The sequence below is a fragment of the Dermacentor variabilis genome, chromosome 1 (genome assembly GCF_050947875.1).
Source record: "Dermacentor variabilis isolate Ectoservices chromosome 1, ASM5094787v1, whole genome shotgun sequence".
NCBI lineage: Eukaryota > Metazoa > Arthropoda > Arachnida > Ixodida > Ixodidae > Dermacentor > Dermacentor variabilis.
The window spans coordinates 43,452,822-43,478,847 of NC_134568.1; the positions used below are offsets into that span (position 1 = coordinate 43,452,822).

The 26,026-nt window shown below is 47.2% G+C and overlaps 2 protein-coding genes across 3 annotated transcripts in view; one reads left to right on the forward strand and one right to left on the reverse strand.

Annotated features, from left to right (window-relative positions):
* LOC142570993 (uncharacterized) overlaps positions 1 to 23,612 on the reverse strand; it is a 41,855-nt gene extending 18,243 nt beyond the window's left edge. Inside the window, exons 1-9 of one of the 2 annotated variants that reach the window (XM_075679299.1) lie at positions 23,524 to 23,612; positions 23,114 to 23,221; positions 14,832 to 15,039; positions 14,087 to 14,193; positions 13,701 to 13,933; positions 7,054 to 7,228; positions 6,275 to 6,446; positions 5,563 to 5,663; positions 4,369 to 4,507 (exon numbers count right to left, since the gene is read on the reverse strand). In XM_075679299.1, the coding sequence (XP_075535414.1) occupies positions 4,369 to 4,507; positions 5,563 to 5,663; positions 6,275 to 6,446; positions 7,054 to 7,228; positions 13,701 to 13,933; positions 14,087 to 14,193; positions 14,832 to 15,039; positions 23,114 to 23,221 (1,243 nt within the window). In that variant the 5' untranslated portion in view covers positions 23,524 to 23,612. Of the gene's footprint in view, positions 1 to 4,368; positions 4,508 to 5,562; positions 5,664 to 6,274; positions 6,447 to 7,053; positions 7,229 to 13,700; positions 13,934 to 14,086; positions 14,194 to 14,831; positions 15,040 to 23,113; positions 23,323 to 23,523 lie in introns of those variants that run through there. The other variant, XM_075679290.1, reaches the window with a different exon arrangement.
* Positions 23,613 to 23,807: 195 nt separating this feature from the next.
* LOC142571007 (uncharacterized) overlaps positions 23,808 to 26,026 on the forward strand; it is a 124,054-nt gene continuing 121,835 nt past the window's right edge. The window contains exon 1 of the mRNA XM_075679310.1: positions 23,808 to 23,890. The gene's annotated coding sequence lies outside the window, so the exon portion shown is untranslated. The remainder of the gene's footprint in view (positions 23,891 to 26,026) is intronic.

Below are 26,026 nucleotides of genomic sequence, written 5' to 3' on the forward strand. Positions count from 1 at the left end.
CACACACACACACACACAAAAGACGTTCCATGCGTTGGCGGAGCCATAATATAGGGCATCATCGGCCGGACCCGCGGTGGAGGTGAAGCAGGCTTTAAACACTCCCCATAAGTGGGCCGATCCCAAATAGTGTGCATTGCCAGGCCGACCCGCGGCGGAAGTGGAGCAGGTTTTAAGCGCTGCCCATACGTGGGCCGATACCGAATATAATGCAAAACCGGGCCGAGGCGTGGCGAAGGTGAAACAGGCTTTAAGGACTCCCCATACGGGGGCCGATTCCGAATATAGTGCATTACCGGGCCGACCCGCGGCGGAGGTGCAGTTCGCCATTAAGGGCCCCACATACACAGCTTCGCTGGTCTTCCTTCTTCGCAAATTGGAAGGGCGCTAATATTTTATTTATCAGGTCAGGATTGTGCTCAATACTTATGGAACTAATCTTATCACTCAAGAAGCTGATTTCCGTTCGTCCAAAAATGCACTTTTCTGCATTCAATGTTGCGACATAGAGAAAGGATTTCAACAAGAGGGGACACTCGGCGAAAACTGGCAACAGGAAATACGTCACGCTAGTTTTAATGTCGACCGTTTGCTGCCGCGAGCATCGAAAAAAAAAATATGTGAAATAAAGTGACAGACATTGTTTTCTTTTTTTATTCTCTTCTGGGAAAACTAAATGTATCTGCGCATAAATTAAGTTATACTTCGCGACTTACTTTTCTAGCGTTACCTAGCGACAGGCCAATGACGCGCCAGATGCATGCGTCTTGCGTCAGACACGCATGTGAGCGGTCTGAAACGCATGTGAGCGTGTTGGTCTGTTCGGCAACCCGTCTACCTGTTTTTCTTTTTTTTATTATACCTTCTTTGCTGGGCTTCCCGCGTATTCTTGCGTTCCTTCTGCACTTGGACATGGCACCACAGCATTATTGAACTACGGCAAGGTGGGAAATTTTGTTTGATAGTCGGCGAAGCATTTCAAGCAATTAGGCTTACGGCACGGAACCTAGAGCTGTATCGCGCGTACTGCCCACGATGTTGGCTACAAGAAGAATGCTTTAGTGAAAACAAAGGAACGTATTTGCAGCCGCGCATGCGCACAGCGTCGCTCTTGGTTGCGCATATTGTTGCTTTCTCGGTAGCTCGTTGCAGCAGCGCGAGGAGGAAAGCAGAGGAGGAGGGTATGACGAAACCGTGAGAAGAAAAGCGTTGTCGTCGTCATCATCATCATTATCATCATCATCAGCCTGGTTATGCCCACTGCACAGCAAAGGCCTCTCCCATACTTCTCCAACTACCTCGGTCATGTACTAATTGTGGCCATGTTGTATGGACAACTTGGTCACAGGACTTCAACAAACTTCTTAATCTCATCCGCCCACCTAACTTTCTGCGACCCTCCGCTACGCTTCCCTTCCCTTGGAATCCATTCCGTAACTCATAATGACCATCGGTTATCTTCCCTCCTCACTACGTGTCCTGCCCATGTCCATTTTTTTTTCTTGATTTCAACTAAGATATTATCAACTCGCGTTTGTTCCCTCACCCAATCTGCCCTTTTCTTATCCATTAACGTTACACCTATCATTCTTCTTTCCATAGCTCGTTGCGTCGTCCTCAATTTAAATAGAACCCTTTTCGTAAGCCTCCAGGTTTCTGCCCCGTACGTGAGTACTGGTAAGACACAGCTGTTATAAACTTTTCTCTTGAGGGATAATGGCAATCTGCTGTTCATGATCTGAGAATGCCTGGCAAACGCACCCCAGCCCATTCTTATTCTTCTGATTATTTCAGTCTCATGATCCGGATCCGCCGTCACTACCTGCCCTAAGTAGATGTATTCCCTTACGACTTTCAGTGCCTCGCTGCCTATTATTAATTGCTGTTCTCTTCCGAGACTGTTAAACATTACTTTAGTTTTCTGCAGATTAATTTTAGACCCACCCTTCGGCTTAGCCTCTCCAAGTCAGTGAGCATGCATTGCAGTTGGTCCCCTGAGTTACTAAGCAAGGCAATATCATCAGCGAATCGCAAGTTACTAAGGTATTCTCCATTAACTTTTATTCCCAATTCTTCCCAATCCAGGTCTCTGAATACCTCCTGTAAACACGCTGTGAATAGCATTGCAGAGATCGTATCTCCCTACCTGCTGCCTTTCTTTATTGGGATTTTGTTGCTTTCTTTATGGAGGACTACGGTGGCTGTGGAGCCGCTATAGATATCTTTCAGTATTTTTACATACGGCTCGTCTACCCCCTGATTCCGTCATGCCTCCATGACTACTGGGGTTTCGACTGAATCAAACGCTTTCTCGTAATCAATCAAAGCTATATATAAAGGTTGTTTATATTCCGCACATTTTTCTATCACCTGATTGATAGTGTGAATATGGTCTATTGTTGAGTAGCCTTTACGGAATCCTGCCTGGTCCTTTGGTTGACGGAAGTCTAAGGTGTTCCTGATTCTATTTGCAATTACCTTAGTAAATACTTTGTCGGCAACGGACAGTAAGCTGATCGGTCTATAATTTTTCAAGTCTTTGGCGTCCCCTTTCTTATGGATTAGGATTATGTTAGCGTTTTTCCAAGATTCGGGTACGCTCGAAGTCATGAGGCATTGCGTATACAGGGTGGCCAGTTTCTCTAGAACAATCTGCCCAGCATCCTTCAACAAATCTGCTGTTACCTGATCCTCCCCAGCTGCCTTCCCCCTTTGCATAGCTCCGAAGGCTTTCTTTACTTCTTCCGGCGTTACCTGTGGGATTTCGAATTCCTCTAGACTATTCTCTCTTCCATTATAGTCGTGGGTGCCACTGGAACTGTATAAATCTCTATAGAACTCCTCAGCCACTTGAACTATCTCATCCATAATAGTAATGATATTGCCCGCTTTGTCTCTTAACGCATACATCTGATTCTTGCCAATTCCTAGTTTCTTCTTCACTACTTTTAGGCTTGCTCCGTTCCTGAGAGCATATTCAATTCTATCCATATTATACTTCCTTATGTCAGCTGTCTTACGCTTGTTAATTAACTTCGAAAGTTCTGCCAGTTCTATTCTAGCTGTAGGGCTAGAGGCTTTCATACATTGACGTTTCTTGATCAGATCTTTCGTCTCCTGCGATAACTTACTGGTATCCTGTCTAACGGAGTTGCCACCGACTTCTATTGCGCAGTGCCGACTTCTACTGCGTAGAAAAGCGTAGTGCCGCGCAAGACGGGCTCTGTGGCGACGACCGCTACGAGATGGCGCCAGAGTAGAGCGCCATCGTCTGTTCACCTATGACATGTGGCGAGCGCGTCGAGCGGTGCCATATAGAGAATCAAAGCGCTGAGTTGAGTCCTGGGGTTTTACGTACCAAAACCACGATTTGATTACGAGTAACGTCGAAGTGGGGGACTCCGGAATAATTATGAACAAAATTACGCATATGACCACCAGGGCATATGCTTACCACCTTACTACCAAGGAATCTTAAACGTGCTCCCATTGCACAGGACACGGGCGTTCTGCCATTTCACCCGCAACGAAATGCGGCCGCCGCGGGTATGATTCGATCCCGCGAGCTCGTGGTTAGCAGCGCAACACGATAACCGCCAAGTCACCGCGGAAGGTAACAAAGCACTGCATGAGCGGAGTTCTGCCTGCGGCGGCTGCTATGAATCGTGCCCACGCGTCACCCATGCGTAGCCTCTCACGATTTCCCGATTAGCGAAGCAGTCGAGCCGCACTTCGCTCCGGTTGGAATGTGCCTGACGAGACAGATTGTCCACGCTAGCCAATATGTCGCGAAAGGAAAACACGTATAGATTTCGCATTAGGGAGTATCGTAATCGTCGGATAATTTCTTTATTTTATATTTTTTTTGTGACGCTATCTCTGAGGCATGTATATTTATTTAAGTGAAAGCGTACAGGCACTGCTCATGCAGAAATGCAACAGTGGCTCAGAGGACTTGCTCCATTAGCCAGTGCCTATAGCTCTCTGTCTGATCAGTTCGTATCTTGGCAGCTCTTAGTATCTTCTCTAGAGTATCCCTTGTTTCCGGACAGAGCCACATCAGGTGGTAGATGTCCGTTGTAGAAGAGGGAATCACGCACTCCGGAGAGTTCATTGGGTCTTCAGGTGTTGGGCCCCAGGCCTACGTTACGGCATGTGTAAGGGCCGCCCCTGCCCACATTCTCCGAAGAGATACTTTGTCCACTTGGAAAGGATTACGGGGAAGGGAGGGGACACATGGAGGCATTGAGGCACCTGTGTTTCAGCTAAAAGGATAGAGCGGGTATCTGAAGCACGGGTTTCAGGTGGGATTTTTTGGTGTGCACTTATAGTGTGTATCATGCTATATTTCAAGACGTTATACATTACCTGTGCCGTACCAGCCTTCAGCGTCGGTGTATGACTCATCCAGCCTTCCCCAGTACCCTCGCATAAGACCGGGGCCTCGAACTACGAGCTCACCATGCTGCATTGGACCGAGTGGCTTCCTCGTTTCAGTGTCGATAATCTGCAGCGTTGAGCGTGACGATTATAAGAAGGATCCGTACGCAGTGACATGTTTGTCGTCGCACTCACACAACATTCCAAAATTTGGTAACATGCGTTCCGTACCTCGGGGCAAAAACTTATGTTACTAATGTTTAGGCTCACTTGGACTAGACTTCAAAAGCCAGTGGCAGGTAGGAAATATAAGTTTTCTAAAGCGTGAACGCTTTGTTGCGCACAAAAAAAATCATGCAGAAACTTCTCTGGCAGATGTCAGAGTATGCGTGAGCATTGTGCCACTTGTTCATCTCCAAGCAGCCGGGTGTCCTCATCAACGTTATGGAACTTGATCCGACCAGTGTAAACCCTTATCAATCATCATCGGTCGTTCGCTTATCATGTTCGATGGCGGACATGATAAGCAGGTGTAATTAAGATAGAGTTCATTACAACACTTGAACCCACGATCATTAGTGTTAATTAGGGTTAAGTTAAATAGTCACAGTTAATTAGGATATAGTTAATTAAGGAACTGAAACCCTCGACCTTTGTTGGATTCGAGTCCACGTCATTTGGTGTTAATTAAGGTGAATTAAGGTTAATTTAGCGAAGCTGTTGCAAAACCACCACTACATTTGGTGAGAGGATTATGCAATGCTTTATTGATTGCTCGCATGCTTGTTTTGAGCTTGTTCTTTTTTAAAACGTATGCTGTTCTGTGTGTTGTATGGGTGATTTCAATTACTTTATGCACTGTTCGCTTCACTTTGCTGTGCGCTTATAGCCTCAGCCTTAGGGCGTAATAGCCATTGTATTTTTGGCTTGCTTACGGGTGTATCAGCCATTCGTTGTCTTACGTGACGGACAAATTTCTCCGTGGCTAGACATAGAAATAACATTTGAAATTAGAAGCTGTAATGCCTGTGGATAGCTCAGGTCTCGAGGAGCTGCTGCTAAAGCGCTTGTCGTCTTATTCACAGTAAGCATCGGCCGGCTGCCGATCTTTCGAACAGTTCTTGGGAATGAATGGAAGGGTGTCAAGGTGGGCTCCGATTATCGGCCATGCAATTTACTTACCATGGCTTCAAGGCCCATTCCTAGACGCCCGATTGATGCGAACCTGGGAGATGAATCGTGGAGGCCTCCGGCTACGAACACGATCTCGGTTTGCCCGTACACTAAAGAATACAATTCAGATATTTGCGAACACTTACTAAGCAGCAACAGTAGCTTCGGTGCTCGAAACGCTTTTATAAAATCTCCGTTTAATGATATGTTATCTTCAGCTCCAGAGCATCTGTAATCGACTGGCGAAAACTACACAAGCAATTATTGCAACCAGAATTTTCTTTTTGCTGGTGCACATGCACCAGGCCACATTTTATGTTGTTCACTTGTGTGTGCTTTCACGTTAAAGAATCCGTAAAGACAACGAAAATAGTAAGAAAACAGTAATGCGTCTAAGCAAACGGTTCGAGCACACTTCAAGGAAATGCAGTTAATCTGTACCCATCCCTCAGCAATCAATCAATCAATCAATCAATCAATCAATCAATCAATCAATCAATCAATCAATCAATCAATCAATCAATCAATCAATCAATCAATCAATCAATCGATCGATCAGTCAATCAATCAATCAATCAAAGAATAATTATTATGAAATAAAACGACTTATAGCTGCAATTATTGAAAGGAAGTCCTCAGTAGCCCACGCCCAATGTTAATGGCGTGGAAAACATCGCAGAGTGATCGTTTGACACCGGTTAAGGACATACGCGAAACTCACTCTGGATGTAGCTCTTGAGGTGTAGCTCGTGGAAAAGCCTCTTTGCGTCGTGTTCACTGATGTAGTTACTTCCCGTTGCAACGTACTGCAAGCGGCTGAGATCATAGTGACTGCGTTGCGGATGGTCTAGAAGGCAGCGGGCAAGATAGGGCACCGTGCTTAGCGCGGATACCTGTTTATAAGAATTATAATTACGAGTTTCGTTGGTCACACTGTAAAGCCCCATAATACCACAATTTGTAAGATGCAGTAGCGACGAATAATATGTGCATTTGCATACGACTATATTACGACGGCTCGGCTTACGCCATTTTTTTTCGTTAGATTTACAGCTCCTAGCAGTCGCTTTCGTATGTATTTTGATCGGTTGGTGTGCGTGCGGACTGTAAGACTATTTACTTGCAGTAACTTTTCTTGAACTTTCCCAACTGGTTGCTATCCCTTCGCAGTACTGCGCCAACTCACTCAGCCAACATAGTGAGTGCACGGCTTATTAAATCACTGTTTGCATCACGTACGTGTCTGCAATGGATGTTCATGGAGAGCTTAAGGGATACCGGAACGCCAGGTTTCCTACGCAAAACAACTCGACAAGCCCAGCAACACCAACCTGCAGCGTTCTGTCATCGTCTAACAAGAACAAGGAAATATTGCAAACCGCAATAACGGAACAACAAACGTCTGTGTTTCTTCCAGCGTAGGTTATTTTGAGCACAGAAGTGAGCTACATTCGACCAAGGGTGCTGCTTGCAGTGTCTGCAACATAAATGCGCGCTCACCTTGAACCGTTGGAGCGCTTCCAAAAGTGCATCGGCGCTTCCCTTCTCGAGGAAGGCGCACGTAGCTCCCTGGACGATGGCTTTGCATGCGCAGTCGAACAAGGCGTACACGTGACCAAGCGTGCCGGTGCACAGGAGGACGTCTTCCACCGTCAGACCCATGTGCTGCCGGTGGCTGCAGGAATAACCACGGAGATTTGGTGCATCTTAACTTCGTTCGAGAAGCGGAAAATGAGCGCCAGTCTCAGTTAACGGCCTTCAATGAGCGCATGCAGCGACCAATATGAATGCATATTGACTGGCTTAAACGTAAACATGAAACGAAGGTGCTGAGAGAAGACGCACAAGAACGTTTCAGCTTTGGCGTTTCTATGAGTCTTGTGTGCCTGTTCTAGTCTCCTTTGGGATTTCAAACCCGTTCACACGCACTCACATAGTACAACGTCAGCCTTAGCTTTTTTTGGTTGCGGCGCCCTTTTATCTGAGCTGTTCGAGTTGGTGAACAACCTTCGAAATCACGAACAATTTATAAATCAAAGGAATTCCCTGTCTCGTAACTGCAATTAAAGGGCAGTTCAGACAATTTTCAAGGGAACACCCCCCCCCAACATAATTATATATATATATATAAATATATATATAAGGAACATGAGTACTGCTACGAGGTAAACAGAACAAGTATTTAATTTCAACAGTTTCGACCGGTGGACCGATCTTCATCAGGGTTTACAAGAATGTATTCTTGCAAACCCCGATGAAGATCGGTCCACCAGTCGAAACTGTTGAAATGCAATACTTGCTCTGTTTACCTTGTAGCACCGCTGAAGTTCTTTACATTTGAAAGGTAGCCTGAAGAATTCCTCTTTACCTACGATATATATATATATATATATATATATATTGAGATACCACGGTCGAGACGACGCTTTATTTCAAGAAGGAAAAAATGGCGCCGAAGCAAAAAACGAACACGAGCCGATGATTGATGGTGACTTTGTACAGATGAAGATGAAGTCCGCATAAATGCTTACACTAATTTCCCCTGTCGACGGAAGCGGCCAGCCTGGCCGCACATTAGACAGTGGAACGGAGATGAAAGGGCTTCAGGCGGGAAACGTGCACGGTCTCTGTTCCGCGGCAGCATTGGTCGGTTGAGGCCTCAACAGGTGTAACGCGATAGTTCACCGGCGAGGTCTGCTCTATGACTTTGTAGGGACCAATATATCGAGACTCACGCTTCTCACATAAACCGGGTGTTCGTGCAAGTGTCCATAGGAGCACATCGTCACCAGGGTGGTAGGAAACGACGCGGTGAGAGGCATCGTACCGATGTTTGCGATCGTCTTGGCTGGCTGCAGCGTTCATACGGGCGCGACGACCAGATTGGGCAAGCGAGACACAAACTGGTCGCAAATGAATGGTGAAGCGTTGACGGGGCCAGAGAAGAAAGAAACGTCGAGTGATGAGGTTGGGTGGCGGCCGTATACTAAAGAAAAACGGAGAGTATCCGGTGGTCCGTTGAACAGACGTGTTGTATGCAAATGTTACAAATGGGAGAATCTCATCCCAGTTACAATGATCAGGTTGAATATACATGGATAGCATGTCGCACAGCGTGCGATGAAATCGCTCTGTTAGGCCGTTGGTTTGAGGGTGGTAGCTAGACGTTGTCTTGTGCACGGTGTTGCACGTTTGGAGAACTTGATTAAGAGTGCTTGAAAGAAATGCCTTGCCTCGGTCGCTCAAAAGAACGTGAGGCGCCCCGTGACGTAAGTAGACAGCCTGCAAGAAGAAGGCCGCTACTTCTGAGGAAGCTCCTGAGCGTATTGAGGCTGTTTGAGCGTACCGGATGAAATGGTCAACACCAGTGACGATCCATCCGTTGCCGTCTGGAGTAGGTGGCAGTGGCCCGAAAAGATCACTGCCAACGAAACAGAAGGGTTCTGCTGGAAAAGGAAGTGGTTGTAGCGTCCCGACCGGAGCAGTAGTAGGTCGCTTACGGTGTTGGCAAAGCGTGCACCAGGCAACATATCTAGCTATGCTCGTGGAAAGGCCTGGCCAATAGAATCGGCTGTGTATGCGTTCGTGTGTTTTGTGGTAACCCAAGTGGCCTGACGTAGGGTCATCGTTCGTGTGAGGCCTGCAGAACTGCAGCGCGAAGAGAGCGTGGTAAAACGGGTACCCATCGATGGCCTTCCGTGTGAAAAATGTACCCGTAGAGCATGTCGTCTTCAAACTTAAGAGTTTGAGCTGTTTCCGTAGCCTGGCATTGGGTGGAGATGAAACACCGCTAAGGCGATTGATGATACCATGGCAATAAGAATCGGCGCGCTGGTGAGTGGAAAGCACTGAAGAGCGGTTTGATGGAGTCAAGGAAGAAATCGGTGTAATAGACGAAGCGTCCTCCGTGCGGCCAATTTGACAAGGTGATGTGATGTGCTCCGATGATGGTTGTAATGGGCATCGTGAAAGAGCATCAGCATTTTGGTGCTTCCTTCCGGACTTATGTATGACATCGAAATCATATGCTTGTAATCGGAGTATCCAGCGGCCAAGGCGCCCAGACAAGTTTTTGATCGTCGACAACCAACATAGGGCATGGCGGTCGGTCACAACCGTGAAATGTCGACCGTGGAGATATGGACGAAATTTCTGAATGGACCAGACAACAGCCAAACACTCTGGTTCGGTTATCGAGTACTTCTCTTCCGCGGAAGTGAGAGTGCGGCTTGCATATGCAACAACGTTTTCGCAAAATTCGTGGTCGCGCTGCAGCAGTACGGCACCAATTCCTTGACCGCTGGCGTCAGTATGCAGCAATCTGGGCACCTTGTCATCAAAATGACAAAGAACAGGTGGGGATGTTAGTGCGCCTTGAGTTCTTGGAACGCGCCTTCACACTGATCGTTCCAATCGAAGGAACTGGAACTAGCAAGCAGCTTGTGGAGGGGCGAGGCAATGCTGGCAAAGTTCCGGATAAAACGTCGAAATTATGAGGCGAGTCCAATAAAACTGCGCAGTTCTTTTGCACGAAGTGCGCGTGGAAAGTTGAGCACCGCGGAAATTTTATCCGGATCGGGCTGGATGCCGTCTTTGCTAACGAGATGACCCAGGACTTTAATCGTTGTGCTAGCGAAACGGCACTTCGTCGTGTTTAGTTGAAGTCCGGCATTAGAAAGGCATGTGAGCACTTCATTAAGAGTCGCAGATGGTCAGTGAAAGTCGAGGAAAACACGACGATGTCGTCGAGGTAACATAGACAAGTTTCCCACTTGAGGCCGCGAAGAACAGTGCCGATCATTCTTTCAAATGTGGCGGGAGCATTGCATAGACCGAAAGGCATTAAATTAAACTCGTAAAGACCATCCGGAGTAGAAAAGGCGGTCTTTTCTTTGTCCGCTTCGTGCATTGGAATTTGCCAATATCCGGAGCGAAGATCAAGACTGGAAAAGTATTCCGCGCGTTGCAAAGAATCAAGGGCTTCATCGATACGGGGCATCGGATATACATCCTTACGGGTGATCTTGTTTAGCACACGGTAGTCAACACAAAATCGTACCGATCCATCCTTCTTCTGTACTAAAACGACGGGTGATGACCAAGAACTGGCGGAGGGACGTATGACGTTTCTTTTCAGCATATCGGCGACGTTCTCCTCGATGATTTTGCGTTCGGCCAAAGAGACTTGGTAGGGACGACGGCGTACAATAGTCTGGCCATCGGTGTCGATACAATGGAAGGCAACGGAAGTCTGTCCGAGTGACGAAGTATCCATATCAAAGGAGGCCTGGTGCTTCGTGAGAAATTTTAGCAACGCTTCACTTTGAACAGCAGTAAGGTCAGGACTTATCACGGAAGCAAGGGCAGATGAAGCAGGTTTGTCCTGTTGAGGAAGAGCTTGCGAGGCGGCAAGAGGAAGCAGGGAGACTGGTTGGGTATCCACATACCAGGTCACTGCGTAGCCTTGAGGTAGGAGGATTGTCTCAGTGGTCACGTGTAAAGCTATGATTAACGCAGAGCTTTCTTTGAACCGCACCAGGCAGGAAGCGAAGACAGTCCCACGGGCAAGACAGCGACCGTAAGGAGTGAGGAACACGTCTCCATTGGTGATGTTTGTAGAAGAGAGACTTATGACTTGCTCGCGGCCGGGAGGCAGTACAGAATCGGCGGCAGTGAGAAAATGCAGTCGTGGCTCATCGGCACTCCCGCTGCAATGAACTGTCTCGGTCATATGGACTACATGTTGACGGAAAGAGTTTAAAGCGGACGCTGACAAGAGAAAGCCCCAACCTAAAATTAGTTCATGAGCGCACGCGAATACAATCGCAAAATTAATGTGATGACGGATACCATCAATGAAGACGCGTGCTGTACATTGGGCTGATGGTCGAATGATTGCTCCATTAGCCCCAATTAGGGATGATCCAATATAAGGCGTCTTCAGTTTCCGCAGACGAGAGCACAGGTCCGCACGGATAACAGATATAGTAGCTCCCGTGTCAATCAGAGCTAGCAAAGGCACACCCTCCACAGACACCAATAACATGTTCGAAGGACGTCCAGGAGAACTTGGAGCACTTCGCGGCGATGCAGTTTTCCCTCCAAAAACTGCACTGGTTAGTTTTCCGGTCGCTGGACATGGAGTTGGGAGACAGGTCGAAGTGGCGAAACAGAACGCCGGAGCGGCGATGGGGAGCGGCGCTTCGAGTCACGTGTGTTGTGGGCGGTGTTGGACAAGTCGGCCGGAGATGGAGATCGGAGAACGGGAGGATTATCGTCATAAGCGCGGTAAACACGAGGAGGTGGCTCATCGCGTTCAAAGGCAGCGTAACCACGACGTTCGTCTTGCTGACGGCGTCGGCAAAACCGGGAGATATGTCCTCAAAAGCCGCAGTAATAGCAGATAGGCCTCGACGAACGCCAGGCAGAGTAGTAAGGCGGGTTCGGAGCTCGGGCGACTAAAGGTGCCAGGTGATCGTGAACAGGCGCAGGTGGTGTGATTGCAGACGGCGCGGCTGGAATTGGAACAACCTGGGCGTAAGAAGCCAGTTGTGGGCAAGGAGAAGCGTTGGTATGCTGGGCGTTCTGCAGGGAGGCCAATTCCTCCTTAATAATGCCGCGCAGGTCAGTAGAAGTAGGTTGGACGTGAGCGCTGCTGCAATGGGGTGAGCCATGCGCTTGCAATTCCTCACGAATTATGGCTCGAATTATAGACCGGAGCTTAAGACTGTTTGCCGGGGGGTTGTCGGAAAAGTCCGGTTGTAAGCAGATTGATTGCAGGGCGTGAAGGGGCTGACAGACGGAGACGATGTCCGACACCGTCGAAGGGCTTTGAGCGGCCAGTGCGTTGAAGGCAGTACTTCCTATACCCTTAAGAAAGTGTCGCAGTGGTCAGTTTCTGGCATGGCACGGTCGACACGGCGACAAAGCGCGAGGATGTCCTCAATGTACGAGGTATACGATTCGCCATAGTGCTGGACGCGCTCAGACAGCCTCTTTTTCGCAACTTCCGAACGAACCGTGGGTTTGCCAAAAATCCGCCATAGCTGCTCCCTGAAAGACGGCCAATCACGGAAGTCCCTCTCGTGATTCAGGAACCATGTCTCGGCTACTTGAGAGACGTAAAATGGTACGTTGTTCAACCTCGATGTCTCGTTCCAGTTGTATTCGCTGACACGATCGTAGTTGTCAAGCCAGTCTTCAATGTCCTCGCCAGGCAAGCCAGAGAAGATTTCAGGATCGCGATACCGGTTGTTGGCAGGGTTGGGAGTGGGGATGGCTGGCACTTGAACCGAGATGGTGGACGCTGTGGTCTGGTCTTGCGACATGGCGGCCTCTTGGCGTAAGCGGCGTCCCGAACGTAGCTCCAGGAGAGATGTTGAAGTGGATTGAGGTTGAAGGGATCTTAAAGCGCTTCCACCACTTGAAATACCACGGTCGAGACGACGCTTTATTCCAAGAAGGAAAAATGGCGCCGAAGCAAAAACGCACGAGCCGATGATTGATGATGACTTTGTGCGGATGAAGATGAAGTCCGCATAAATGCTTACAATATATATATATATATATATATATATATATATATATATATATATATATATATATATATGGGTGTGTGTGTTCTCCCGCCAAAGCGCATTAACCACCTGTGCAAGCAGGTTTTGTGTAGCTAACATAGCGTATTTAATACAAAACTGTATAGTTAAACTTTGAAGACTCGTATAAGATGTGAAAGTTTAGCAGAAAAAAAAACGTCGGGCGCGTCGGCTTTCTCTTATATGTTTGCTTTCCTCTTTCGTACGGCCCACTAAAGGTAAAAATGCTGAACCTTTGCTACATGTACAGCCTTTGTACGAATGTACAAGTAATGTTCTCGGCGTGCATAAATTCACAAAACTTGCACACTGCGTAATCAACTTACGCAAGCTCACAGTTAATTTACAATTCACAAATAAACTAACAATTTGTCCGTAATCAATTTACCATTTACGAAATTACGCTCGTAAAGGTACATAGGTAATCGATTTACACGGCCTGTCACAGTGCTAACGCAAAAAAAAAAAGCGAGGATAATTTCTACAAGTGAGCTCATCGCAGCGAAGAAACGAAATGCGCACACGCACTGGCAAATGATTGTATTTTTTTACCTGTTTGCCTGCAGACTGGCAACAAGCGAATCGTGGCAGTGCACAACCATCTTGGGCTTTCCAGTGGTGCCACTTGTCGAGTTCATGTAGCAGATACGGTTCACTTGGTACTCGACGGAGGGAGCTGCTAAACGACATGCGTCGGTGCCCATCCTGATTAACTCGCTCCACGAGACCACGGCGCCCTCCCCGTCGGGAGGCACAGTCGTAGTTTCGCCCAAAAAGATGATGTGCTGAAACATGGACAATTTTTTTTCAAAAATCACTGCAGCGTACGACAGCGCAATCTCTTTGTCGCGTCAGCAGCAAATATTTCCATCGGACTCAGATTTATCAAAATGGCGAGTTTATAAGAACGACATTTGAAGCCCTGTTAGGGATCTCACTTTGATGGTCGGTAGCCTTGCCTTCAGTTCGAGCGCCGAGTCAATATCGCTGGTCTCACAGCAGATGGCAGTGAACTGAATGTCTTTCATCTTCTCGGTGAGAACATCTGCAAACAAGAAATAAAATTATGGGGTTTTACGTGCCAAAACCACTTTCTGATTATGAGGCACGCGTCTGCAAACAAGAGGTTTGCGCGTTGGAATCGTCATTTCATGAATTTGCATGCTCTCTATGTCAACGCAATCTTCACTCGTGTTTCTGCATATATTTTCCAAATTTCCTATGGTGGTCCTATTTCTCATCCCGAAGTATCGTTTTATGCACCTGCAGAAAGCTTCCAAGAGTGAAAAAAAGACACGCAGCCAATGCTGGCGTGCAAGTCACTCCGTTATGCCTTGACATTTGTTGTTGTACAAAAGTACACGTTGAACCCCTCAACTCTATTCCGCGTCCGAACACGGTCTTTAGATAGAGCGGTTATCCTGCTGAATTATCCTGCGGTTATGCTGTGGTTATCTTGCGGAATGGTTATCCTGCTGTTCTGCGTTTATTTGTCCATGTCCTTTTTTCTTTCTTTAGTTGCAGTTTACTTTTCATCCAGGGAAAGATCCCGGCTACCTGCGGCATTATTATTGACTTGGCCGTTTTGTTGCTGTAAGCTCGAGATGATTAACGACATACGAGGTACTGACTAGTGGCCTCTTTCCTGCTTTTGTCAACTGCTAAGCGGAGTGTGAGTCATACCAACTGCATATCCCGGGCACTCGTAGGCGACACCCACGTTGGCACAAGCTGCGCCCACAAGCATGGGCAGTAGCTCTAGACGATTAGCCACGATGAGACACAGTCTGTCACCGGCGCAGACACCTAGACTTTCCAAGGCAGCGTGGACCGCCACCACCTGGTCGGCCAGTTCGCCGTACGTTTGCTCTTCGTGTGACGTGGCATTTATCTGGGAAGCAGAGAAGACGACAGACGTACTGTTTGTGCGGTCTCTCGCGCTATACGTTTTGTAAAGTGCGCATGCTCATTAGTGGCTCATTACCAAAGGTACACGAGCCACTAGGTTCGTGACTGACACTCACGCTGTCCCCGTCATGCGGGCCTGTTGCATCGCTGATTCACCAGGTATGGCAAAAATTGGATTTAGTACTTTGTACTCACAGGCTGTGGCCCGCGCTCGTCACCGGGCACTGAATAAAAACCCGAAGAGCACCAGGCTGTGCAGTTCAGAGGTGCGCGATAACCTCTGAAAGCGCGGATGGCAGAGCTGGCGATGTTTTAGTATAACAGCTAATAGACCTCGATTTTTTATTACGTGTCGCAGAGTCATTCTTGAGGACCGGGCTCTTTCTTGACGCCTCCCGCAAGCTCCAGTACTATACATGTGCAACGGGAGCTCCAGTTCTTATCGGCCTAAGTTTGTTGGCGTAGCGGTGGCCCAGTGGCTATGGTGTTTTGCTGCTGAACTCGAAATCGCCTCACTCCGATAAGTGAGGAATGCAAAAAGGCTTGTACTCTGAGATTTAGGCTCACCTTAGTGAACGCCAGGTGTTCAAAATTTATTCTGAGCCTCTCACTACGGAGTATCTCATAGCCCTTCTTTATCTTTTATCGTTTGATTTGGAGCCCAAAGTCAGTATTTCATTTAATTGGATACTTGTTCCTAAAAAAAAACTGGATTTCAATTGCGTAGCAGCTGGTTCACACTATACTGAACCAAGAATGGTAATTGTGTTCTCGAGTACAAAGGTTAGTTGTTAACGAAGTGTCACAGGTGAAAGATTTGTCAGCAGTGGCAAATTGTTTAAACTTGTCGCTTGTAGAAATTTGGAAGTGTTTTCTGATGGCAGTAAAAGGTCGTCTCTTAGTAAAAGTGCTAGGCGCAATGGTACCCAATGGGTGTAAAATGCAGTAAGAGGTTTCATCTTTCTAGTTGATAGCGTGGGCAAGAAACGAAAGTATGTAGAATAATAGTTCTGCCCACTTTGATTAATCTTGGCATGTTAGGAACACGCGCAGTTGCTCATTCAATAGAAAAACTGAGTTGGTTTTGCCTGTTCTATTCCAAGCCGACAGAGGACGCCTCCATGGAAGTTGTACCTGTGCCTGCAGCTTCTTCAAGCCCGTAAAACTAGCTTCAGAGAGGGGAGGTTGTATTCCCTCTGTTCAAGATAGTTGAGGTGAGGATATATAAGACCTTTTACGTGCAATTGGTGTCTTGATGGAGTAACAGAAAATTGGTGATTGGCAATGTTCGCTCTTATGTTTCCCCTTATACAAATATGGCTCGGTATGCAACACAGCACAATTTTCCGTTCCTTAGGTTTTTGGCAGTCAGCTAAGACTTCCTCAGCTGCATTACCTTTCCTGCAGAGCATTTTGCTTGCAGTGCATTCGGAGAATGATTAACTGAATGCATTGAGCAATTTAATTATATTTTATGTAGCTTATTGTCATTGCCATGGCATAAATTTCAGCGGTAAAAATGCTTGCTTGGCAATAAGTCGCCAGGCTGACTTGTGATTGTTTTAAACCATGGCACAATGTACCTTTATGGGTCGATATTCTTGATCTGTGAGTAAATAACTGAATAAACGAGTATTGTGTTTTTAAAACATAACAGACTTGTAAAACTAGTTGCAGTAGAGTGTAAAAAAGCAGGTAGAAATTGTGCAAGTCACACATCCGTGAGTTTGATTCAGAAATACCATATCTGGAAAGTGTTTTTTTAGTGTGAATCGAGGTGCGGGCATTGGCCGACGCGCATGCGTTATGAAAAAGAAAAACTTTGGTCTGTTGACTGTCTGCAAAAATAACCTGTTGAACGTAATCGCTCACCCTGTATTACAGTGGAGCTGTTAGAACGTCGCTGGGTTTCGCTTGACGTTCGCAGCTTCGCCGAGCTGGGGGAGAGAGAGCTGAGAAAGAGTGAGAGCAGTGTATAAAAATAGCATCGCACAGCATGCGAAGCGGCGAGAGGGTGGAGCCTAGCGGGGGAGAAGGAGCGGCGCGGCGGGGACACAGGTGGTGTGACGTCATTGTTCTCGGATAAAAAACGCACGCTAGCTCCGGCGGATTTCAAGAAGCTACCAGGTACACGGCGTCGGAGCTGGCATGCATCAGAGCTAAGGTGCAGCGGTTGCCGTGGCATCGCGTCGGTGCCGCGTCTGGCACACGACACCGATGCACATGGCGTCTCAACAAATGTTGTTGCGGCGGGCGCCTCAAATGTCGTGCCGTTCCAACCGAACCCCCTCCCTCCCCCAGAAGAAGACGTGATGAATTTTTCTGAAACCTTAACTTCCCCCAGATCCGCTGGTCTCTGGTGTTTGCAATAGCAGAACCACGCATAATTTTTTGCGTGCTGCCCTCTCTGTGATCGCGTTTTTTGTTTGTTCTAAATTCATTGTTATTCGTCAATGTATGTCTGCGGAGGCTGGGAATCAAACCTTCCAACTCGTGCTCAACAGCTGAACGCTGAGTTCCAGCCCTCTAGCCACTACAGTGGGTAGATCTCACGAACTTAAATATTTTCGTGGCATTGGGTAACGCATGTATAATAATAAACATAAGACAAAGGACATTAGAAGTTTCCCCCACCGTGCTTGCGTAGTGTCTTTGGGGTTGCGCTGCTAAGCCCGACAGGGCGGGATCGAATCCCGGCCAGAGCGGCTGCATATTGATTGGGGGCGAAAGGCAAAAACACCGACTTACCACGCATTGGGCGCACGTTAAAGAACCCAAGGTGGTCAAAATGATTCTGGGTTCCTCCAGTATGGCGGGGCTCATAATCATATATTGGTTGCATCACGTGAAACACCAAATTTTATTAATTATTTAAAATCAATCAGCACTATATTCTCTCCGCAAGTACATCAGTGTCTTTAAGTAGTGGGGATTGCAGGACAGAAGAAGCTGCATAAGGGCATAAAAATTGGCGCTGCATCAATTTTTTACAGATGATTGGTGACTTATGTGCTAATAGCAGTCAATCTTATGATTGGTGAGTGATTGTTGATGATGTTTTAATAATGATTATTATGAAAGGCAGACCATACCTAGTGATATGCCTGCAGTGACCCAAGTTGGCATCAGAGAAGTTTATTGAACACCAATACACCTTGATTTGCGGCTACACTGTTGTATATTTACTAATCATTTCTAGTTGCAAACCTCACGATAATGTGTCTAAAAATGAGAATCTTCATTTTTTTCCCTCTGCGGCAGTGTCGCAATAATTTTTCGAAACCACTGGCAGCATTGTCTGCAAAAACTTGTTCTGATGGCTTCAAATAGCGAAGTAATTTAAAAAAAAGAACTTTGGACAGAATGTCATCTACGATGACTATCCAGGTATGCAAATAGCCGAAACACGTCATGTATGAAGTGTATTCTACGAGCAGGCTCACCTCATGCTTGAAATAAATAACAATTATGATAATTATGTATTGACATCCCCACTGAAACGGGGCGGCGTCAAACAGTCACCTAGCCTGCTTGATTTAATCAGGTATACTGTACATGTTTTTCATTCTAGCATTTTTGTATTAATCTCCATGACCTTCATTTTCCTCATAACTTTTCTTCTACCTTGTATCGCTACCTGTGCCAGTAACGGATCCGGTCGTATCAATTTTTTCCCTGCTTTATTTTCCACCAATATTTTAAACGTCTCTTGCTTATCTCGAGCAGTGACTGGTTGGTGCTTCTGCCCACTTTAAATCCAAGCGCTTCTGGAAGGTGTACGTTACCTCCGGGTCTCACCGGGTGAAACCTTTGGCATTGCGCGAGAATATGCTGAGTGGTCTCCGGATTTTCGCTGCTGCATAACATGCCGCATCTTTTCCGAATATTTGCATCTATATCTTTTTGCCCTTAGACCCCCAGCTCAAGCCTCAAATTTCAAGGCACTGACCTTTGTGTCATCGTACAGATTCTCCCTTATAATTTCTTTCTTCCCTTTCTTGTAACTCTCCATGGTCTTTCTTTTGTTTCCATTCTTTGCATCGAATTCGCTCTCTCTGTTTCTCTCTTTTTCTGATGACTCCTAGTTGTCAATTTACGTTTTAATTTACTTTGTACATGGTTGCCAACTTTCTTGACCTCTTCCTTCATTCTGTGTATACGCTTTTCAGGTACAGATGCTTGTGCACTTTAACCGCCCATTTATTTTGATCCATGTTCCTTTGTCTTTCTTCAAACCTAATTTTGCTTTGCTCTTCTCTTTCAAAAGAGGTCCAACCCATGTTACTCTGCACTGCATCATTGGTGGTTTTACCATGGACTACCCAAAGTCAACCGGCCTACCGATCTTTGCTTAGCTACCAACCCAGACAATGTACGCAATTTGAAGCATAGAATAGCTTTTGCGGACGTTAGCGCTGGTGCGATTACTCCTTTCCAGATTCCACGCACCACCTCATATCTACTGTAGCTCCAAAGAGCAAACGGGGATATCGGATAACCTAATTGACATTAAGACCAAAAAATAGAACTCGGCAGGCCATCTAATGCATAGAATGGATAACCGGTGGACAATAGGAGTTACAGAATGAGCAATGGCGAAACACTTCGCAAGATAACGGCAAAGGTCACCAGCACGATGCAACTCATTCGACGCATCATCAACAAACACGCGGGCATGCGCGAAGGCAGCGTCATACGACTCATACAAGCCTTCGTCATTTCTCAAATAAAGTACACGGTAGCGTGTCACAACTGGACGGTAGTGGAAAGAAACAAGCTCAACGCCTTCATACGCAAGGCGTACAAATGTGCGTTAGGACTTGCGCCCGGAGTTAGCACCACCAAGCTCTTAGAACTAGGCCTACACAATACGCTCGAAGAACTCGTGGAGGCGCAACAAGTGTACCAACTCGAGCGCCTATCCAAGACCCGCCCGGGCAGACACGTACTCGAAAAGCTCGGCATCATATACCACACGCAGCACGGCATCAAAGTAGAAATTCCAAGAACCATGCGGCGAGCAACTATACGTACCCCCATTGCCTCGCAACATGCACCCCCAACACCACACGGGGAGATGTAAAGCCAGGGCGCAGCACCTGAACCGAAGTTATTCAAACAACATGGAGGCGGTTCTTCACCGACGCAGCCCATTATCGAGACAGGAAGAGTTTCGTGGCGGCAGTTACTAGCCACCGAAGCAACCACCTCACGAGCGTCACCGTGAACACGGCACATGCCGAAGCAGCAGAGGAAGCAGCCATAGCACTGGCCCTCACACAAACCAAGCGACATACGTGATCTGCGATTCGCGAATGGCAATTCGCAATTTTGCAAATGGGCGCATCTCGCAAGAGGCGTATCACATACTCCAGCGACATCCCATACACCAGGGAGAGGCCGATTTCGATAACCGAAGGCATTTGCTTTGGATCCCGGCACACATTTGATTGAGCACCCCCAACGAAGCGGCTCACCACGTTGCTCGAGGCCTCACTCACCGAGCATCATCGGAGGAAGAGCCCCCCGCGGGGTACTGCAAACGTCTTGGCGTGGGAGGATCGTATGACCAGGTTCCACGACATCAGGGCACGCTACAGGCTACAAAGACGCGTATACCCATTCCCTCACGCTAGGTTAGACAGGACGCAAGTAGTACACTTCAGACAATTACAAACGGATTCTTACAGAAACCCCAAACTCATGCACACCATGTATCCAGACATGTACAGTACAAACAGATGCACATCGTGTGGCGAGGTTGCCACACTTAATCACATGTTATGGGAGTGTCAACACTTAACAAACAAGTCGGGCAGTGCCGACCCCTCCGTATCTTCCACCGCCAGCCTCCGCTCGCGCTGGAAGACCGCACTGCTCAGCTCAAACCTGACAGCACAACTCTGGGCCGTCCAGCAAGCCGAGGAAGTCGCTTCGAGACAAGGTCTCGGAACCGCGTCCGCGGCGGGTGCCCAGTCCCACTAAAAAGACGCCGGACTCGAACCTTATTGATTTGAAAATAATGTTTACGCTATCTGTGTCTGTAAATATTTTATATTGTTCTGTAATAGCATTGTGTCGTCCACATACATCAGTCCGGGGACCTTATATTGCACCATTTGTGCATCATGCATGTATGATAAATCAAACCCTAAAAAACTGTTTCCATTCGTCTTTCTATGCCTTTAACATAAAGCATGAACAACAATCGAGAAAGAGGACGTCCTTGCTTCAGTTCTTGGTGGATTTCCACCACTGCATTACATTTCCGGTCTTCCCATGCAATTTGTACTCGGTTGTCTCTCAACAGCATCACGAAATTCCCATAGATATCCCATAACAATTTCCTGGCTACGTTGTTGTAGGCTCGTTTAATATACAGAAATGCCATCCATAAAAGTATATTCTGAGCTACTGAAATTTCTGTGCACTGAGTTAGTAGAAACGCAGGTTATCCTCTAAGCGTCTGCCCGGTCTGAACCCATTCTGTACTTTCCCCAGTACATTCCCCCCCCCCCCCCCCATTTCGACAGTTCTATTATGGCTTATATTGCCATTCTCTATATCAGCGACGTTACTGTAACTGGCCTTTACGAGCTCGTCTTATCATTATCACCTTTGCCTTTGTAGATGAGGTTCATTTTGCTTTCACGCCATCCAACCGGATTTTTTTTCTAATCACTTGCTCTCTCTGGACATGCCATGCGATCTAGCATCGCTGCAGCAAAGTCCGCGCATACCCACTGGTCCAAGTTGATGTAACAGAGGTTCATTGAACAGCAGCACATATTCAGCGGCACACACTAAGTGGCCCATGTCTAGTGACCCTAGGGGCCTCTGGGGCACATATCCAAGTTGGCGTCAAACAGTTTCATGACGAGAACGGCCCGCATTTAGACTGCAGATCTCCCGGTCGGTCCACATTTTTTAGGCAGCACTCTCTTTGGGATTTCACCATTCTTTAAAGCGAAACTTTTTTTGCAAACTCTTCCGGACTTTCCTGGCTATGGCTGCTGGCCGGGCGCTGGCTCTATGCCAATAACTCGCGTGCAGGACAGCACTAGCATCTTTACTACTCATAGGTACCGCTGCTGGCCTTGTTTTCTATGGAATTACTCGGTGATAAAAAAATGATACCGGTATAATCTCATTGCAACAAATATACATTATTATGAGCACAATTCCTTCAATAAACCAAACCTTTATAACCTATATATGTATAATTAGTTATCCATTAGGCCATAATGACACGTATATTTCTATCGTTGCAACGCCAACTGGCTCGTTGAAATGATTGCTATGTGTAGACGACGATGGTGTCCGTACCATGACACATACCCACAACGAGGGAGAGGTCAAGAAGCGTGCGCGGTACATATAACATAAATAAGAAGCAACGAAATACGAGAAAATATAAGAGTTAATTGTAACTCGGGTGTGCGAGAGTTCATGTGCGGGCGCCAGTTTCCATTACACCAAAAGACGCAGCAATGAAAAGTGTAAATTTATAGCATTTCATTAACCACCTCACGAAAGCTTCGCCTGACATAGATTCCAAAATGTGCGTGGCATCTGCGCAATTTGTTTTTTGTTACAATGATAGATAGGCGGAAAGGAAACAGGTCTGAAAATGCCAACAATGCCATTCGCATTAAGAACTGCAATGTTTCTGACAGCGCATAGTGCATGATCCCTTTTTGATTTCGTTCTGTTTTTTTCGAGAGGAAACTACTCGAATGGCATTTAGGTTTCTTCCCGAAATGATTCCGAGCACTGCAACGCTTTGTTTGCTCAGTTCGAAAATACTTTGCGATGCTCAAATCATGTCGTCATGGCGACATGTTTCAAAACGTGCTGCAAGTTTTTTTTTTCATCACACTTTTCTTGCGGTTGTTATGTTGCTAGCGGCTTCGCAACCAAATATTATGACAAATCAGTGAATAAAAGCCGAGCTTTACTTTTGCTATAGTTCTTCAATTACCTATACAAGGTGAGAAGAGCTAAAGGGCACCTTTTTTTTCGTAGCTGTGTACCATTGACAGGAGATTACTACTCACCCATTTAGAGCGAGGGTTGAGGCGAAGGTGCTCGAGGATGTATCCACCAAAATTCTTGTGAAAATCAAGTGCAGCGTCGGCGAATGGGCTCTTCAGTACAGTCACCATCTGAAGGCACATGCAAGTGTTTGCATTTATTGTTGGCTGTCTCCATCTATGTACAAAATTCATTCGTTGGTTTTGGTTTCATCGCCATTAATAAACACGAGGGCAAGATACTTCCTCACATGCAATTCGACTGGTTTTATTAGTATCAGCTGAACCAAGCTTATCACCGCATGTGCGTTTAAATATGTAAACATGTCAGTTAGCTTTTTGCCAAAATCTTTACTTTTTTTCTTGGAACACTTGGCGAAAGCGAACGGCTCTTTTTTTTTGCACGGTAAAAGAAGAAAAAAAACTTTACGTACCCTTTTTGGTTCAACTTGTTGCTACTCCGCTCACCTAGCAGGCTCGTCACCCAAACTGCTCAATGACATGACGTTCTCGGCTGTTGCCCATGCTCTTTTTATTGCATTGTTGCATTTCAGGCGATTAATCTCGCTCCTTTACGTGAGTGTGAAGGCTAGGTGCAGCGCCCCAGCAGACCTTCATTGTCGACGTGCTCCGGCAAACGGATGCTTCGCACTTGGTGCAGCTGGTCATGGCACTTGAACTTTCTATTCAAAACAACACAATACATCAACCAAGCGGAAAGCGTGTCACTTCGCCGGATGTGCTTTCGAACAACGGCAACCCACAGCCCAAGCCGGGGTCGGGCTGCTGTTTGGAAAACAGGTAGGTCACGTTACATTTCACTATATATATATATATATATATATATATATATATATATATATATATATATATATATATATATATATATATGCACAAGATGGCGCCGCAGCTGGCTCTCAAAGTTCGGCGAAAACACAATCACATCGTCGAGGTAACAGAGGCATGTAGACCACTTCAACCCGCGCAACAGAGAGTCCATCATGCGCTCGAATGTAGCTGGCGCATTGCATAATCCAAAGGGCATGACTTTAAATTGGTACCGACGATCCGGTGTGATGAAGGCGGTTTTCTCGCGGTCCATCTCATCGACGCTAATCTGCCAATAGCTGGAGCGGAGGTCAATTGATGAAAAATATTGGGATCCGTGAAGGCAGTCAAGAGCGTCATCAATGCGAGGCAGGGGATAAACATCCTTCTTTGTTATTCTGTTTAGGTGACTATAGTTAACGCAGAAGCGCCACGAGTTGTCTTTCTTCTTTACTAAGACAACTGGTGATGCCCACGGGCTACTTGAAGGTTCAATGATGTCCTTGTCCATCATCCTGTCTACCTCATTTTGTATGATGGCCCTTTCTGTTGCGGAGACACGATATGGCCGCCTATGAATAGGGCTGGCGTCACCGGTGTTGATGCGATGCGTGACAACAGATGTCTGGCCAAGTGGACGGTCGTCCAAATCAAAGATGTCCCGATAAGATGACAGGAGGTGAAGAAGAGCTGCTGTTTGCTCGGAAGGAAGGTCAGGGGCGATCATCTTAGAAACATCGTCCGCAGGCGTCGAGTACGGATGAGTGGGTGACAAAGGTCCGTTGGTACTGACGAAGGATTCAGAGGTCAAAGAAGAAATCTCAAATTCTTCCAAAGGAGTGATATGCGCTATGGCGATACCGTATGGCAGCACATGCGACGAAAATCCAAAATTGAGGATGGGCACGCGAGCGCAGTTTTCGCGGATCCGGATTAAGGTGCTCGGTAGGGCAATATTGCGCGACAAAACCACGTCAGTAAGCGGCGACACGACGTACTCGCCATCAGGTACGGGAGGACAGGACGTCAGGAGGACATTTGTAGCCGCTTGTGGAGACAGCCTTGCAAACTCAGCAGAACATAAGCGGTGTGAAACACAAGTTGTTGCGTCGGCAGGAAGCGACAGATCGAACTGTACAACACCTGCGGAGCAGTCAATTTGGGCAGAGTGTTTCGAAAGGAAGTGGAGGCCGAGAATTAGGTCGTGTGGACAGTGTTCAAGGACGATAAATAGAACAACGGCATAATGGCCCCCAATGGTCACACGTGCTGTGCACATTCCAAGGACAGGTGAAGTACTCCCATCGGCGACTCGCACAGTGCATGGTACGGCGGGTGTCCGAACCTTCTTGAGCCTTCGGCGGAGAGTAGCGCTCATAACTGAAAGCTGCGCTCCTGTGTCAACGAGAGATCCAACAGGAACGCCATCAACTTCAATGTCCAGTAGGTTTCCACATGTAGGCACGGTCAATAGAGGATTTGTGAGCCGGGTCGGTGTTGCAGCTTCACCTCCGGGAGCTGCACCGCCTAGTTTCCCGTAGTGAAGCGACCGGTTGCAGAGGGGACGAAGAGCGGTGAACGAGAGGCGAACGGGACCTACGACCTTGCGGAGACGGGGAGCGGCTGGATCTTGGTGGAGCACTGTCGGCGTTGATGTTCCTAGTCGGCGTATAGGGCGAGAAAGTACGATTGTCTGGTACTTGGCGGTAGTGACTCGGAGACGACCACCGAGGAGGCGACGACCAATGGTTGCGGCAATGACGGGCGATGTGTCCAATACTGGAACAATTAAAACAGATAGGTTTATCATCCGCTGTGCGCCAGTCAGCTGGGTTGCGACGAGGGGGCGGAAAGCTTTGCGTCTGGGAGCGAGCGGCCGGAGAAATCTGGTAGGTGTTTGTATGGCGGACCGAGCAGAGAGATGGAATGCCCAAACTTGCTATTTCCTCCCGAACGACCGCTTGTATAAGGGAGATAGCGGGCACGCTTTCCCGACAGTCAGAATGGACTGGAGCCGGAGCCATGGCCTCAAGCTCACGGCGAACGATGCGCGTGATTTCTTCCGGTCCTGTGGGCTGAACGAACCGCGGCGGGTCTTCGCAAGAAGAT